This window comes from Triturus cristatus, chromosome 8 (genome assembly GCF_964204655.1).
Source record: "Triturus cristatus chromosome 8, aTriCri1.1, whole genome shotgun sequence".
Lineage (NCBI taxonomy): Eukaryota > Metazoa > Chordata > Amphibia > Caudata > Salamandridae > Triturus > Triturus cristatus.
In genome coordinates this window covers 599,089,631-599,106,522 of record NC_140591.1, presented here as the reverse complement: position 1 = coordinate 599,106,522, position 16,892 = coordinate 599,089,631, and the positions used below count along the sequence as shown (strand labels likewise).

Sequence of the window (16,892 nt, the reverse complement as noted above, 5' to 3'; positions counted from 1 at the left end):
CCCTATGATTTTGCTGACATGCACATTTCGCTCATCAGATTGTAAATCAGATATAAAATCCAACCGAACTGAAAAAACAGCACACACACACACAGAGTGACACCCACACACACACAGAGTGACACACACACACACAGAGTGACACACACACACCTGTGAAACGCTACTGTAATTCATTAGCTCTCATTATAAGATATAACATTGCATTATGTCTCTTCTGCTGCTACTTCAATCAATCTTCAATAAGCGGGGAATTTCTTCCTTGTTACTCGTGCACACACTCGCCGATGACGAGCTGGAAAGTTAGAAATGACGCAATCTGCAGAGTGCAATAATTAAAAAGAGGAAGCTTATGTATGGGAAATGGTCGCGGTCACGGTATATATAAGCACAGCGAGCACTTAGCAAATATAAACACAGCGTTAACGAGTGACTTCACACCAGACACCAGCCGAGCTTCTGTTTGTAAGAAGCACCAATACAAGACGTCCGAGAAGATGTTTGCTAAGGTAAGTGAATTTGTTTTCAATTGTCTTTGTAGCTAACCCCTCGTCTATCCATCACCCAAACTGTCTGTACCCACGAGCTCTCTAAAGAATCTATCCTACTTGTTTCGCAGAGAAGCAACATTTGTAGTGTGCGTGGGAAAATTATTATTTGCTCAGTATTGGTTTTCATCCAATTTAATGAGCCATCTTTCCAACGTGGAGGTAATTTACATGTCTTGGGGCAACAGACATTCATTTTCAATCTTTGCAATTGTTGCATTTTTTGGCAATTTTAAAAATCCTAATAAGGAAACAACAGTGCTTGCTCTGTGAAGGCCTTTGCTGTTTGTACAGTAGAAAATGAACAACCTGAAAAAACATATGAAACGGAAGTCATAGGCGGCGGCATAGGGCTGATATATTTGTCTGCCATATTTTTGCACGCGAAAACACATCCAAACACTGCTCTACCCACAAGAAGTGTGTCAGTTTTGAACCTGAATGGGGTTTAGTTTCCCAGAGTATAGTTTCCTGCACAGTTATTTTCCTTGTTATTTGCACTTCTTTACCCTTGTCATCTCACAGCGCTGTTTGCTACCTAAAATTACAGGCTTTACGCATGTTCGCGTGTTTAACATGGTTTGCCGACGTTGTGTTTGAAGGTTTGCATACACTGGAGGTGTTGGATGTTGTGTATAAGTCTCCAATGTGCTGAGAGCCTTTTTTGTGAATCGGACCTTTTGCATACACAAAGTGCCTTGGTATATCTGGACCTAGGTTCCCTATGAGCTATTTTGTGCAGGTAGAGGAGTGAGACTGAACACGTGCAGATCAGGAGTTCAGTTATGCCAGGACACATGATTGGAACTAGGGCCAAATGTATCATTTGTTCACGCAATGCAATGCGGGGGATGTACGATGTTACAACGCGAGTTTTTACAACGCGTACCGTTACATCGCGGTCGTTACAACGACTGCGATGTTACCACGCCATGCCTTTACAACGCAAGTCTTTACATCGACTTGCACTAGATGGCGTGCTAACATTAGAAAAGCGTAATTTACTATTCCAACTCCAGTCCACTTAACAGTGGGGAAGGTGTTGGGATAGTAAACTACACTATTTGTAATGTTAGCACGCCATCTAGTGCAAGTCTATGTAAAGACTTGCGTTGTAATGGCATGGCGTGGTAACATCGCAGTCGTTGTAACGATTGTGATGTAACTGCATCGCGGTGCACTAACCGCGATGTAAAGGTTGTTCCCCCAATGCGGGTAGACACCTTGCTGCGCTGCGTGAAAGGACAGGATTGCACCATATCTGTCAAGACATGGCGCACTCCTGCTCTCTCCTTCCACTGGTGCACTTTTGACTGCCTAGTCCCGAAGCAGGCACTCTTGCACCACGGTGCAAGGATGCCTGCATTGCAGGCAAGATTGGTTTTTTGGAGGAAGGGAAACCTTCCTGCACAAAAACAATCCATTGAGGCTTCATCCTCTTTCTGCGTGTGCTGCAGAAGGCAGCACGTGAAAAAAGAGGAATAATTAGGAAAAATAAATATATTTCTCCTCCATATGCCTCCCCAAGGAAGGTGTAGCATTGTGATGAATGCCCAGGTCTCCCACCCATGGCATGGGCGGATGCGTGGGAATATCCATGCTCCACTTATAGAATGCCTCCCTAGGGCAGAGTAATGCACAGGAGCGACTTGCACTGCCTTGCATTACTGCAGATTTACCAAGCCACGCAGGGCCACATAAGGTGGCCTTACATAGCTTGGAAAAACTAATTCTAGGTTTTGCGGTGCCCTGCGTCCACTTGCGTGGTGCAAGGGTGGCACAAAACCTTTGATGAATGTGGCCCCTAATACCTAAGCACTGAATAGTTGCATTTTTATAAAACTGTACCCAATGGAGGTTTGACAGTGCCAACTGTCTGAGTTTATGCATTTTAAGCAAGTAAGCGAGATATCCATACCTACTAACGTTTGCAGGACTTTAAAGTATATATTCTGAGACCACAGATAATTCTTGTTGACTGCTTAAACAAATAATTAATCAGTCCCTGTCTGTGTGGAGGTTGCACGTTTAAATCTTGGCAAGGTGAGTCTGCCTTTTAGATTTCTCAAGCTTATCAAACATGTAACGTTGAGCTGTGTAATAAAAAATATTATTAACGAAGCAAGATATGAATCATTTTGTGGTATTTTGTAAATAGTTGGTGAAATTACCAGTAAATGCAAGAATTCAGAGTATTGAGCTGCAGTCCTGGTATCCCAGCTTGCTGATGTGTGACTCTGTACAGTCTACTTTATTTCTGGAGGCTAAGGCATGACAATGTTCAGACATGGTGCTCTATGTTACTTCATGTTATGTGCATTTAGAATACTCACAGTCTGCCATTAGTGCAGCCTTTTGAGCATTTGTGATTGACATGGTTCGATGAGAAGAATAGGTCACATTTGCTTGAGATTTAAAAGCACAAATGTTGCTGGGGGTTGGCATAAATGGACGTAAACTGAAAAGTGTCAAGAGTTATCGAAATGGGTATTGTTTGTTGATTCTGCTTCAATTGATTGAATTACATGTTGCTTATCCCTAGACTGTGACAGGAAGTATGGCTACCATGGTTCACGGCTTGACAGTTGGCCACCTGACGGAGACGGTGCTTCAGAGGAGCAAACGCATGATCCTGGACACCCTGGGAGTCGGGCTCCTGGGCACCGGCACTGAGGTCTTTCAAAAGGTCTTGCAATATAGCAAGGTAAGAATTCTGCACCCTGGAAATCAGGGTATATTGTGAAACAATTTTCACTTCGTTTCTCTTAAATTGATTTTTTTTAAAGACTATCTATGACATCGCCTATTAAATGAAGCATATGTTGCATGGTCACAATCCGAATTAATGTATCCATATGCTAAAACTAAGCTTCATATTTATTCATTACTAAGCTATGCATGGTGACCATCACTTCCACTGTTGCTCAGACAGACCTTTATTTTGAGCCAGCTTTGATACCACAATTACTTACTGTTGAGGAATAAATTGGATGAGATTGTCTTTGCAGTTGATTCAATTATTTTTTCTTTAAATCAATGGAGGGAAGGAAGTGCATGATCATTTACCAAGGTCCTACACCCTACCTCTTCCTGAGAGTAGTTCATTAGTCATCAGAAAGGGGGTAGTTCCTCCTGAGCCAAGTGGATACAACCAGTTTTCTACTTATGGCTATCGTTTCGGTCACTGGGATTCAGATCTTGGTGCCCTCACACACCTGTTAGGGTGTCATGCGTCATTACTGGGCACCCCTAGACTGGCTGGCGCTGTAATTCCTGATGGGCCTGACAACACAGAATAAACACATCAGGTGTTTATAGCATGATAAACACGAGAACCCACTTCATTAAGTACACCATAGTTATGTGTATCTCACAATAACAATTTGCAAAATAAAATGTTTTCATAGGCAACAATGCTACTGCGGACCCTCACTGCTGAGCATAAAATGATACCCATTAGGTCTGACTATGGCCACTCTTTTTCCCCCCATCCATGAAGGTGTCCCTCATATTGGTTGGGACCCTCCATTACGCCTATGAAGCACTACATAACCTCAAGTAAGGTAAGTCACAAGCATGCCTATCACGGGCCAACCAAACGTTGGAAGCTCTATACTGTAGTTCATAACCTTACAAACTATATGTCCTTATCTTATGTGTTGCACTTAAGAATTTTTAATTGATTTTAATTATATTGTCTGTTACATTGTGGACCGTGAGGAAAGGACACTCCCTAGATAAGCTAACAGGAATATTTCACCTTGATACTCGAACGTGTACACCTTGGCACTTTTAAAAAACTGCACTGAATGTGTATGCTACACACTATTTCCTTTTGTTTAAATCATGTCGCTGGTATTTTTCCACCTTGTGTCCCCTTTCTCCAAGTGGTATCACTGATCGGCACCCGCCTTGGGTCACTGGTTAACACAAATTGCCATTCTTGTTAGAAAGGAGAGCCCTAGCCCCTGATAGGGGACACTAATAGCGTTTTCCTAGGTCCTGAAGGAGTGCTGCCTGACTTTGGGGCAACCAAGGCACGAAACATGTCGACCATACCATATTAGTGATCACACTAGTCTAGTAGCTATCCTGGTACCTGAAGACCACTTGACAGCTCCTCTGTTTTTACGCTAGTCCTGGTCACCTTCCACAACTATAAAAAAAGTCTTTAGGCGACCAGTCTATTTTAGTTATCACCCACTCACAACCCTTTCTCCCCCTCACTTGCATTCATCTATACGGCATCTCCAGATCAAAAGATCTCCGTTAAAGAAGCCCCCAGACCGGTCAGGCATTGCAGCGCCAGCCAGACGAGGCGCACCCAACGATGAAGCATGGCACCCTAACAGGTGTGTGAGGGCACCAAGATCTGAATTTCAGATCTCCCAGCGACCAATACAATAGACATAGGAGCAAACTGGTTGTATCCACTTGGCTTAGGATGAACTACCCCCTTTCTGATGACTAGTAGAATAAATTATGCCATGACTGGCCAGTGACTAGTCATTTTATCAGTATATTAGCATTGTCATGAGAGACATTCTCACCAAATGTCCGGTGAGCGACGAATGGCCCAGTGATTGTTTTGTAGGCTATAAATTATTGGGATTGGGATATCTCAACATATGTGGACCCTATAGATCCCCCTCAAGGGAGGAGCGCTTCTTCCTCAAAAGCACCACAATTTTTAAAGTATGTTTCTTTGGCACTTCACTTTTCATGCTGGCTGTTCTGCTTAAAATGGTCTAAACGTGGAATTGTTTTTATTATGAGTGTGGGCACTTCAAATTAAAGACAAATGCAGTGTGCCTTTCCGTAACTCATTTTTAAACGTTGTAGTGCTTGTACGGAAGAAGCTCTTCTCCTTAGAGGGTGATCTATAGGGAACACATATGTTTAGATGTGTACCATACACAGTTAGTAGTTTTTAGGTCGCATATCTACAATTTTTCCACACATAGTTTGGGTGTTGGTTTTCGTTCCTTTTTAGGAAAGTGCCGATGATGAGAGACCGAGCAAGCTAGCAAGAACCTGCCAATTGCTCCTTGGTGGTTGCTTACGTGAGGCACTTCCTAAACACATACATTTTTAGTATTTTCTTTACACTGTAAGAATAACCTTCTGGCACAGGACCAGCCTTTATCTTTAAATACACATATGGGTGGGTTCATAAGTAGGTACTAGAACCTCCCCCACCTAAAAAGAAGAATTGGGGAACCCCTAAAATTCAGACTTGATGTGCAACGTGTAAGAAGGGCTTTTTTGTATATGATACATTATCTTTTGTTACCTGCCTCACTGAAATGATTATCTGGTCTCAGCATTGCATTTGTTGTTTTCCAGATCTACAGCTCTGACCGATCCAGTACCGTCTGGGGCCAGGCAAATCTCAGACTTCCTCCTCTGTACGCTTCCTTCACCAATGGAGTTGCTGTAAGAACCTTTAAAGAACTTTTTTGTTATAATGTTCATCAATTTATTATTAAGGCAATTATTATTGCCTTTATCCCTTTCTCTGTTGGTGTGTGTGGGCCCACTAAACACTACGGGCCGATTCACAGAACTAACTTAAGACAAAATCCTAAACTTACTACTTTTGGTATTCACAGAAGTTAGGATTTTGTCTTATGTTTGACTTAAGACAAACTTAAGACAGACTTAAGACAGACTTAAGACAAACTTAAGACAAACTTAAGACAAACTTGAGACAGACTTAAGACAGACTTAAGACAGACTTAAGACAGACTTAAGACAAACTTAAGACAAAATCCTAACTTAAGTCTGTCTTAAGTCAGTCTTAAGTCTGTCTTAAGTCTGTCTTAAGTCAGTCTTAAGTCTGTTTTAAGTCGGTCTTAAGTTTGTCTTAAGTCTGTATTAAGTCTGTCTTAAGTTTGTCTTAAGACAAACTTAAGACAAAATCCTAACTTCTGTGAATACCAAAAGTAGCAAGTTTAGGAATTTGTCCTAAGTTAGTTCTGTGAATCGGGCCCTACAAATGCCAGTCAACCATGAAAGAGTGAAATATTTCAAGAGATATCAATAAAACCATTTCATGGATAGTGACATAAAATTGTATTGAAGAATGTAACTAGGGTATTCAGAGACTGGCACCTTTCTTGATTACAGTTCTGCTTTCATAAAAGAGCCAGCAAAAGCAGCGAAGGCAAATTTAGTATGCTATGTAGTTGAGGGGTCGAGTAAGAAAGGAAGCAACACAAAAGATGTAGACCCTGCACACTAATATGAATGTCTATTTTCTAGAAATTGTTATGCACTGCGCCAATGTGTGTGTTTCTTTCTTAATTGAAACAGGCTTACCTTTAACCTTAAAACCTTTGGGGCATATTATCAAGCGGCAGCGATAATTATCGCTGGCCGTGCTCAGCGTGAATTTTTTTTTTGCCGGCTATCGCTGGAAATTATTGCCATGCTAGCGCTGTATTAACAACGCACAGCGCAATGGCGATAATTATTCTAGGGATAACGGTGTTTTCCATGGAACATCGCTGGTTTTCCAGCGATGTTCCATGGAAAACGGTGATAACCTTGCTGATACGACCCTGTGGTCGTATCAGCATAATCCACCCCCAATGTTAAGTATACGTAAATCAGCATTTTAACAGACGTTAGTTTTTGGCTTAAAATGCGTGGGCCTCTTTGTAAATATTGTGATGTGCACATCAGCGATAATTTACATGCAATACTGCCCAGTGATGCCCACTTTGCATCTCATTAGAGATGCAAAGCGAAGCGTCGGGAAAACGGGTGCTAACATGCGCTAATGCATGTTAGCACCCACTTGTAAATAGGGCGATAGTTTTATCTCCGCTGTTTTGGCTTTTACAGCCAAAAAAGCCTAGATAAGGCCCTTGTTGATATGCCCCCAAATCCTCAAAATCTTCCTTAACCCAAATATTGTGTGTGTGTCCACCCCGCCATTCAACATGCCTGATCTGATGTGCTTTCCATTCACCTTCTGACCGTTTCAGCATGTTCCTACACAAACTTTGAGTCTCCATGATCTCTGACACCATTTCCCATATTTAAATTTGTATTAGCACCGCCGTCTCCAGCCTGTTCAACCCTTTCGCCAATCTGGTCTGATTCCTGTCCCTATAACTGTGTTCCACCTTAGGACATCTGCCCAGCTCAGCTTCTATGAATCCTTCCTTATCAATGCTCCACCCACTTCCCTGGACCGTCTCACCCCAGATTCTTGTTATTTGGGGGTAAAGCCTCTTCAGTGTGCTGTATGACAAGAGACTGAACCATGTGGGAAGGATTGTAGCGGGTTGGAGCTCAGCACTCAGATAGGAATTACCGCTAAGTGACAGGGGCGTCTATATCGTATGTCCTGAATCAAACACAAGAACAAATAGTAGGCTTTTTAGGCAGGCCAATTTTAATGACAATATAAACATGCTCATTCTCGGAGCTGCTATTTGCTTTGGTCTGGCTCTTATCACTGGAACAGAAGCCCAGCCAAGCAGAAATTAAGAGCCATGTTCTGTTTCTAGATGGCCTATGAGAAAGATGTAGCCGCCTCGCAGATTATTGTTTTTAAAAATATAAAAATAATATCAAATGTGCGTACATAGAGGGACTTTTGTGCAGTGGGCTTCATCCTTTGGTCTGTTTAATTGTTGTACACATTGGCTTCCGCCCACACAGTATACAGCATGGCGTAATTGGACTGCCCACTTTACCCATTGGCTCCTTTCACTTTGAGTGACTGCACTAATCCTGTGCACATTGTTCTTATCCTCTTTAAGATAGCTTCTTCCTCGTCAGTGACAAAGCAGGTTCAAAGTGTGCTTTTTATTTATTTTTTATATTACCTTTCAATGCTTGCTGTGTATGTAGCCTGCACCTCTGATGCCAGTTGGACCAGTTTGCCAAGGCATGACCTATTGAATTTGACACAGTTTGTTTATGAAAGTAATAAACTAGTGCAGACTCAAAAATATTTTCAGTTACTAAAATATGGCTGTTAGGAGCTAAAATGCTTTCATGAAAAAGAACAAAACTTTAGTCCATACAGACCTGTCATAGGTCAAAAACGGATCCAGTCAATCCTGCAATATTTGTAATTGCCTATGTAACATAGAAGATAACAAAAAGATTGTCCGCCATATTTTAAAAGATTGAGGCAAAACCTGTTACCCTCTCCTTATTTTGAGAGCAGGTGAAATGCTACAATATCAATATGCCCTTTTCTTTCAGGTGTGAACCTTTTTTATACAACACCCATCAACAGAACCCACCTGCTAAACTCTTTTATCTGCTTGCATTTAAAATGATGCATACATGAGTTTTTTTTTTTCTTTTTTATTGTCCTCATATATGCCGCCAGTCTATACTCTAGATGGAAATCCCATATGCCTTTCACATTGTCTATTGATACCGCCCTGGACTCAATGTGTGGCAATAGGGGTCGCCCAGAGGTAGGCTGTTTCCTTGTCCCACTCCCCTGTCCTATGATGGAATACCTCAGGGCTGGGGAGGACCGGATCTAAACAAACCTCTGGCATAATCATCGGACCATTATGTCGACAACCAGGCCACCAATTCCGACCACACATTATCCGTATTCTCTGCTTGGCACACCATATCCATCTTCCTGACTTCTATAACATTTCGTAAGCAGTCAGTAAACCTGGGGGGGCCGTTGACTTCCATTCTTTGCAAATCTCTCTCCTAGCTATAACCATCACATAGAATATAAATTGTGTGGAATGATTATTAACGTTATAACCAGGTGGTAGGCCAAAAAAAACTAACCTCGGAGAGCATATAATGGTGGTTGTTAAAACCTTCCCCAGGAAGTCAAAAATCTCTTGCCAATATTCAAGAATCTTTGGACATTCTAAAAATATATGAGTGTCATCAGCTGACGGGAGTTTACAGTGCGGGCAACAGTAGCTCACTCGTGTGACCCTGGTCAATCTAGCAGGGGTCCAATACACCCGATAGGCCGTGAACAGATGGTTTCTCCTTAGGTTGGCCGGTTTTATAAGGCTCTGAGACAAAGAAAAAGAATCTGTCCAGATCTTATTTATAGCTTCGGGACTATCTGATATCAAATTACCCCAGAGACTAGCCAACTCACAGTTTAACATTTCTGTTGCCCCCAATAAAGCCCTATACCAAAATGAAACCTCACGTTTCCACCCGCCTCCCCTAGTGACAGGTTCAAGTATCTCAAGGTCCCTCTGTCGCTGTACCATCTGTCTTGACCACCAGGCGGAGAGTTGGTAAAACTTAAATCTTGTTAAAGATCCATTTGTTAGTAAAGCTAAGGAATCCCAGTCCAAAAGACCCGAGTTGCCCCAAAGATATCCCCATGTCCTCACGCCAGCTGTTTTTAAAGGTTGGGACAACTGGTCCTGAAGGCACTCCGGAGTGCCCGGGGAGTCCCAGATTGGAGCATATGCGTGGTAATATGGGATTGCCAGAGCCCTCCGAACATATGCCCAGTTCCTAAGGGCAGCCTGCAGGATCTTCAAACTGACTTTTTTATAGAATTTCTGGTCCCCGAATTTAAACAAAAAAGACTCCTGTCCCTGTGGTTGGTCGTGAAGTAAAGTCTGAAATAGGCGGCCCTGTGAGGTTGAATCCAGTTTATTGGTCAGTAGTCTAAAAATTTTGAAGTGAAAGGCATGAGTGACAGAAACAAGAATTATACATTTGAAGCTTGTGCTCTCTAAGTAGGCCTGCTTCTTCAATCACTTACATTTATTTTGTGTTGAACTTTAATGCCAAATCTTCTTACTGTAGTTATATTTGCACAATGATTTATCAATAAATGTATTCATTTACATGTTTCCTTTTAGATTCACTCAATGGATTTTGATGATACGTGGCACCCAGCCACACACCCATCAGGGGCTGTTCTCCCCACTTTGATTTCCATAGCAGAAGCCTTGCCTCCCAAGCAGAAGTACTCAGGACTAGACCTGCTTCTAGCCTTCAACGTGGGCATTGAAGTACAGGGCCGACTTATGCGTTTTTCCAATGAAGCCAGCGACATTCCCAAAAGGTAAGCCTGATGTAAAGAACCTGAAATATGTTTTGGAACAGATATTGGACAGCAGAGTAATTGTGACATACTGGTAGTGACCTAAATGCAAACCTCAAAAGTGATGGAGTACCCTCTCTGCAAAAGTGAAGTTCTGGCTGCATCATTTAGTGTCGGGCAGAACTTCAGTATGTAGATGACGAAAACGTTACCGTCTCTGCCATCTACATACACCTCCGACTGTCCGACAGGGAAAGGGACAATGGAGGTTTGGCCATGTGCTCGCTCACTCTATTTAGAGTTGGCAAACATATGTCCAGTTTTTTCTGTCTGTCACCGCCAGGTAAAGCCTGGCTGCAGGGGGCAGTGAACACTGCAAAATGACACTCAAGCCATGGAAGAAAACTCCCTTGGTGAAGGGGTCATTGCTGTTTTAATTTTCACAAACAAAATTCTGCTTGAAGATTTTTTTTTTTTTTAAATTAGATGTGATGTACAGAAGGTCATGTTGACGGAGATGTCCTTCAAACTTTCAATGCATTTACAGGAACCACCTGACAGTGGTTCCTGCAAATGTAAGAGATGTCCGCTGGGCCAATGGACAATTCAAAATTTGGCATGTGGAGTACTCTCGCCATGGCGGGGGTAATATATTCCGGCATGGCAAATCCTTACACCAAACTATAAATCTGGTCCTTAGATTGTAGAATATGAACTTTTCTTGGAGTGTTTGTGGAAGTCGGTAATCTAAAACTCTGCAACCCACCTGAATCTGTTCCATGTTGGATGGTGAATATCTGCTGTGTTGGCTGGATGTTGATAGACATTTTTCTCTCCCTCTAAATCTGGATTAATTCCAGTAAACTGCAGCCAATTAATGAGATAATTACGAAGGAAATGTTTTAGGAGTTTATAAAACCAGGCTCTTAAGGAGACCTGTACAGTAGGAACTAACACGCGCCTATGTCTTCCTGAAAGTGATAAAGATGTCATTGAGATATAGATCTTCCATTGCTTTGCACCCCCTTCCTGCCATCTCCATATTGACAAATCTTGTGCTTTATTTTTGAAGATTATGATACATCCCGATCTCATATCCCTCACAAATGGAGTTGCTCTCAGTACAGCTTTAACAATTCTCTCCCAGACCTATCACACCTGTCTTAGAATATATAGATATATAACCCTGACCTTTTGCCCAATCATTAGAAGGATGAGTAGCGCTTCTTGACTATGTGTGCCCTGTGACAGCTTCTTCTCCAGTATTCTCTTCATCTAGCCATTCCACTCTGTGTTGTATGTGTGATGTCATCCTATTTATATGTTATGTTATGTTAAGAAGCTCATATAGCGCCGCGCCTCCCCACTCAGGATTTTCTGACGCTTTTATAGCAACAGGTTTAGTTCCACAGGCCCAGCTAGTTCAGAACATATATAAGGTAATCTCAGTTCTCCCTGTTCTCTTGGTAATTTCAAAAGGGCTAGTGTTCTTCACCTCCTCTTACCTGCCCAAACCAGTGAGACCAATAGTTGGTCTAACTCTTTAAATGGTTCGCTAATCAAAGGGGTCACCAAGACCTGCAACCTTGTATAGGCAACATGGTAGGAATACCATTTTAGGTAAGGAGATTCTCTCCATTAAAGACAAGGGCAATGAATTCCCAAATGCAATCAACTTCTATAGCCAAGCTATGATCCTGCTCATGTCGAGCATTTATTGAGTTCTCTTATCACGTGCCACCTAGATATTGAAAATGTGTACTTTCCCAATGTAGTCCACCATTAGGATAGTAGTTACCATCCCTGTTTCTCAAGGCCACTGGCAGGAATAACCAGAAATTGTCCCAGTTGATGCACAGTCCAGATACCTCTCCAAACCTGGTGAGTTACATTAGTAGCGGTGACATTGATGCCCATGAGTGCCTCCCTCATATATGGATACCAGATTTGCTATATCTCTAATCGCTCCTGCAATCTGCTATTATTTCAAATACTTAAGTGTAATTCACAGCCATAAATCAGTCTTGCTTTTTTTGCTTTTCATGTCTGCTTGATGTATTCTATATTCACCCTTATGTTTTTTTCCAACAGGTTTCATCCTCCAGCGGTGGTTGGCACCTTAGGAAGTGCAGCAGCAGCTGCAAAGTTTATGGGACTTGAGCAGTCTGGATGCCGAGAAGCTTTGGCTATTGCTGCTTCATATTCAGGTGCTCCAATGGCCAATGCAGCAACTCAGACGAAGCCTCTGCACATCGGCAACGCAGCTAAGAATGGGTTGGAAGCAGCCTGCTTAGCATACTTAGGCCTGGAAGGCAACAAGCAGATATTAGATCTGGAGTCTGGATTTGGGGCCTTTTATGCAGATTATGCTCCACAGATGCTGCCTTCGCTGAACTCCTACACATGGCTGCTGGGTGAACAAGATGTGGCCATCAAAAGATTTCCCGCCCACCTCGGGATGCACTGGGTGGCGGATGCAGCATGCTCTGTCAGGAAGCACATTGTAGAAACTGATGAATTGCTCCCCATTGACAGCATCCAGAAAATTGTTCTGAAGGTTCCAGATGCCAAGTATGTCAACCGACCATTCCCAAAGTCCGAGCACGAGGCCCGGCATTCATTCCAGTTCAATGCATGCTCAGCCCTGCTTGATGGGCAGATGTCTGTGCAATCTTTTAGCGATGACAACATTCACAGACCACAGCTGAAGCAGTTACTACAGAAAATGCACGTGGAGCACCCCAAAGACAATAAACCAAACTTTGAGAAACTTTACTGTGAAATAAGTGTTACACTGCAGAATGGTGTTATAATCACGGAGCGCTGTGACACCTTCTATGGTCATTGGAGAAAGCCTCTCAGCCAGGAGGATCTAGTAAAGAAGTTTAGGTCCAACGCGGCCACGGTTCTCTCAAGGGAAGCAGTTGATGGCATTATTGAGACTGTAGAGAAACTAGAAAATGTTGTTGATTGTTCTGTCTTGGGTTCTTTGCTTAAACTTAGTGAGATGTCAACTGCAGATCAAATGGTACGCTGACTGTGAGCTAAGTGACAGAAGTTACATGGCCAGTTGCCAGAGATCTGTAAGTCTGATCCTTTCCTTCACAGGAATTTCAACAAAATCCTTCTTAACTAATTCTAGTCAGGACAAGGTTGAATCTTTCCTGGCAATCAGAATCACAACTAGATGCCTCCAACTAAAAGCACAGTGCTTGGATTACATCTGGCTGGGCTGTAGGTTTCAGTCGCCCGGACACTAACTGGGATTTTAATGTAGATTCTGTGATATGACAGAGGGGGTGGTGATATGACAGAGATACGAACACACCTGTGAATTTGAGTACCGCAAAGGAGCTCATATTTCAACTAGGGTTTGTCTCCAACGGGTGATGAAGTAAAACATGGCATGGTAAAGCCACAGAGCAGCACGAAGGCAGTCTTCTTCACAGTAAATGTGGTAAATTAATTGAAGTGTCTTCCAGGAGGAGGCATGGGGCCCAATCAGTGTTGGAGTTCAATGGGGTCCAAAACAGATACAGAGAAGTATTCATAGTCACTGAGCAAGGACACAGCTGGAAATGCAGTAGAGTCTACCCTAATGTAGCGGGCAGAGAAAATATCCCTGGTAAAATGAGTAGTGATTGAGTATGTTTCAACAATATCCAGAATGATCAACTAAGGTGAAAAAGTGAAGCTACACTTTTTATCCCACACTGGCAAATAGCACTGTTTGCTTGAACAGCAGTGATTAAACTTGGGAGAATGATCCATTCACTAATAGTGGCTCTTACTCTACGTGAAACACCCTCCCCTGTAGCTGATGTTGGGCAGTAAAAAGAGCCAGCTCATGACAAGCCTTCTAAGCATACATGAAAACAATTCCTGCAATGTCAAGCGTGTTCGTCTACACACACACACATCAATGCAATTAGCCATGCTCTGCACACAGAACAGAAACACACAATCACATGAACTATGGATTAAGAAAAATATGTAGAAACAGCAAAGGATGCAAAGAAGCTATAATATTTTTTTTCTGAGTGAAACTATGTGATTGTGGATGGAGAATAAAACTTTATAGAAGCATGAAGTAAACCTGTAACATAGCTGAAATTACTTTTCAAATATGGCATTTGATGAATTCGTTTTTAAGACTGCTATATGTGTGTCGGAATATTGTATGATCAAACACTAATGAAAAACCATTTTCTTAACATCTGAACAATACAGCATATTTGTGATCGTTTTACAATAATAAACTACTGTTTTGAAAACACTAATTGGAATATGTAATTTCTTTAAAAAAAATCTTGTTCATCTTTTATGAAAATATGCTGAAGGTAGGACTGCTGATGAGCTCGCCTAAGAATGAATGGCTTGCTTATTTTATTTATTTATTTTGCTATCAATTTGAGAAGTTACAGAAAAGAAAAACAGAAAAACCCACACTGCATGAATTATGGCATTGTCACTTAACATGTTGATTTATGACATTGGCACTTAACATGTTGATCATCCAACTACCAGGATCAGAGAGGCTGTAGGGGGAAAAAACAGAGAAAGAGATAAGAAAGAAAATTCCCACACAATCCTTTTTCATTTGTGGTGTATACATCATATCCTGCAGTTAGCAAGTCTGAGTGTACATTATAGTTTTCACAGCTCCAATATGTGTAGGTGACATGTATTGCCCGATGTGATCTCAAATATTCACTTGCCATTAAGGGAGGTGCTCATCACTAATATAAGGTAAGATTATAATTCCAATTTAGATGGCCTATCTAGTGCGCCTGTCGCTGGGCAGCTCTGCACTGTCTAGTTGGGGAGTCAGGCATGTCCCAGTTCTGCAGGTAAATTCGCAGCCCATCCCTTGTGTCTTTGGGCCTATTTTCAGGTAAGACTGGACTACTTTATGCAAGGTTGTAGAGGCATTTCAGTAATAGAGATAAAATAATATAGTTCATAATAAATGTACAGAATTAACACACAAACTTAAAGAAAAATGTAATGCTTTTAAATGTAGAAAATGCACTAAGCGATCATATTTATTCGTACTATGCCTCAAATGTCTAAAGCAACACTGCTTGACAAGCCTAATTGACTAGTTTTGCTAAATGTTTAACTCTTGACCTTTTCATGAACATGTTTTTTAATAATTAATAGTTGCATAAGTCTTTTTATCTAAACTCTGCAGAATGTTTCTATTACACAGCTTTACACGTGAACTTGACCATTTTAAATGACTTGTTCTTTCCAATGAATGGGTTTCTGCCCAATATTTTCTTTTTTTTAATACAAATGTTTCGGGTTCTACATACAATATTAATAGTAAGATTATAGATTAGATTATAGATTTGTGTAGCGCTGAATCACCCCAAGGGGTATCTCTGCGCCTTGAACGGAGGGCCTCAGCCAGAATAGAGGGCTAAGAAGAGGTGAGTTTTTAGCAGCTTCCCGAACTGAGAGAGGCTCTGACAGTTGCGGAGCTGAAGGGGTAGCTCATTCCAGAAAGCAGGGGCAAGGTGAGAGAAAGCTCTGTCGCCGCAGCGCGCCTTTTTAATTCTAGGGGTGTATAGTAGTAGTTTAGAGCCTGATCTAAGAGGACGTGAGGAGGTATACTTGATAAGTTTGATAGAGAGATAGGAAGGACCCTGTTCATTAAGGGCGTTGAAGACAGTGCAATCTATCTTAAATTTGACCTGCTTTCTCACAGGGAGCCAGTGGAGTTTTTTGAGGAGGGGAATAGAAGCTGTTCTAGGTGGGGCGTTTGCTACAAGACGGGCAGCCGTGTTCTGCACCACGTGTAGTTTATTTAAGGAGGCTTCGTTGGCCGATGATAACAGAGCATTACAATAATCTAGTCTACTTAGTACCGGAGCTTGCATCAATGTTTTTGGGTAGAGGAAGGTAGCAGGGGGAAGATCTTTCTAAGTAGAGTGATAGTGTAGAAGCAGGTGCCCGCAGTGGTATTGGCATGAGCATCAAGAGTGAGGTTCTGATCGATCCTGATGCCTACGTTTTTGACCACTTCCTTAGGGGATGGGGCATTACCCAGCTCCTCGGGCCACCAGCTGGGCGACCAGCTTATAGCTGCTCCTCCAAACAGCATGATCTCTGATTTCTCAGCATTTAATTGGAGGAAGTTAGTCCGCATCCAGGCAGCAATAGCCTTCATGCCTTCAGAAAAAATGGATTGTATGTCTGGTCTATTTTTGTCAAAGGTGAGGAAGAGCTGGGTATCGTCCGCGTATGACATGGGATTGAACCCTAGGTTCCTCATGAGTTTAGCCAAGGGGGTAACATAAATGTTAAAAAGAGTGGGG

At 42.1% G+C, this 16,892-nt stretch overlaps 1 protein-coding gene across 1 annotated transcript; it reads left to right on the top strand.

Annotated features, from left to right (window-relative positions):
- Positions 1-389: 389 nt before the first annotated feature.
- Positions 390-14,843, top strand: LOC146802459 (cis-aconitate decarboxylase-like). The gene is made up of 5 exons (XM_085622048.1): positions 390-509; positions 3,091-3,252; positions 5,895-5,984; positions 10,385-10,590; positions 12,661-14,843. The coding sequence occupies exons 1-5, from the start codon at positions 498-500 to the stop codon at positions 13,604-13,606; spliced, it is 1,416 nt and encodes a 471-aa protein (XP_085478174.1). The 5' UTR covers positions 390-497; the 3' UTR covers positions 13,607-14,843.
- The last annotated feature ends 2,049 nt before the right edge of the window (positions 14,844-16,892 follow it).

Excerpts from the sequence above, each read along its gene's own strand:
- LOC146802459 (XM_085622048.1), top strand. Across the intron at positions 5,985-10,384 it reads CCTTCACCAATGGAGTTGCT|ATTCACTCAATGGATTTTGA; the intron begins GTAAGAACCTTT and ends GTTTCCTTTTAG. Across the intron at positions 10,591-12,660 it reads GCCAGCGACATTCCCAAAAG|GTTTCATCCTCCAGCGGTGG; the intron begins GTAAGCCTGATG and ends TTTTTCCAACAG.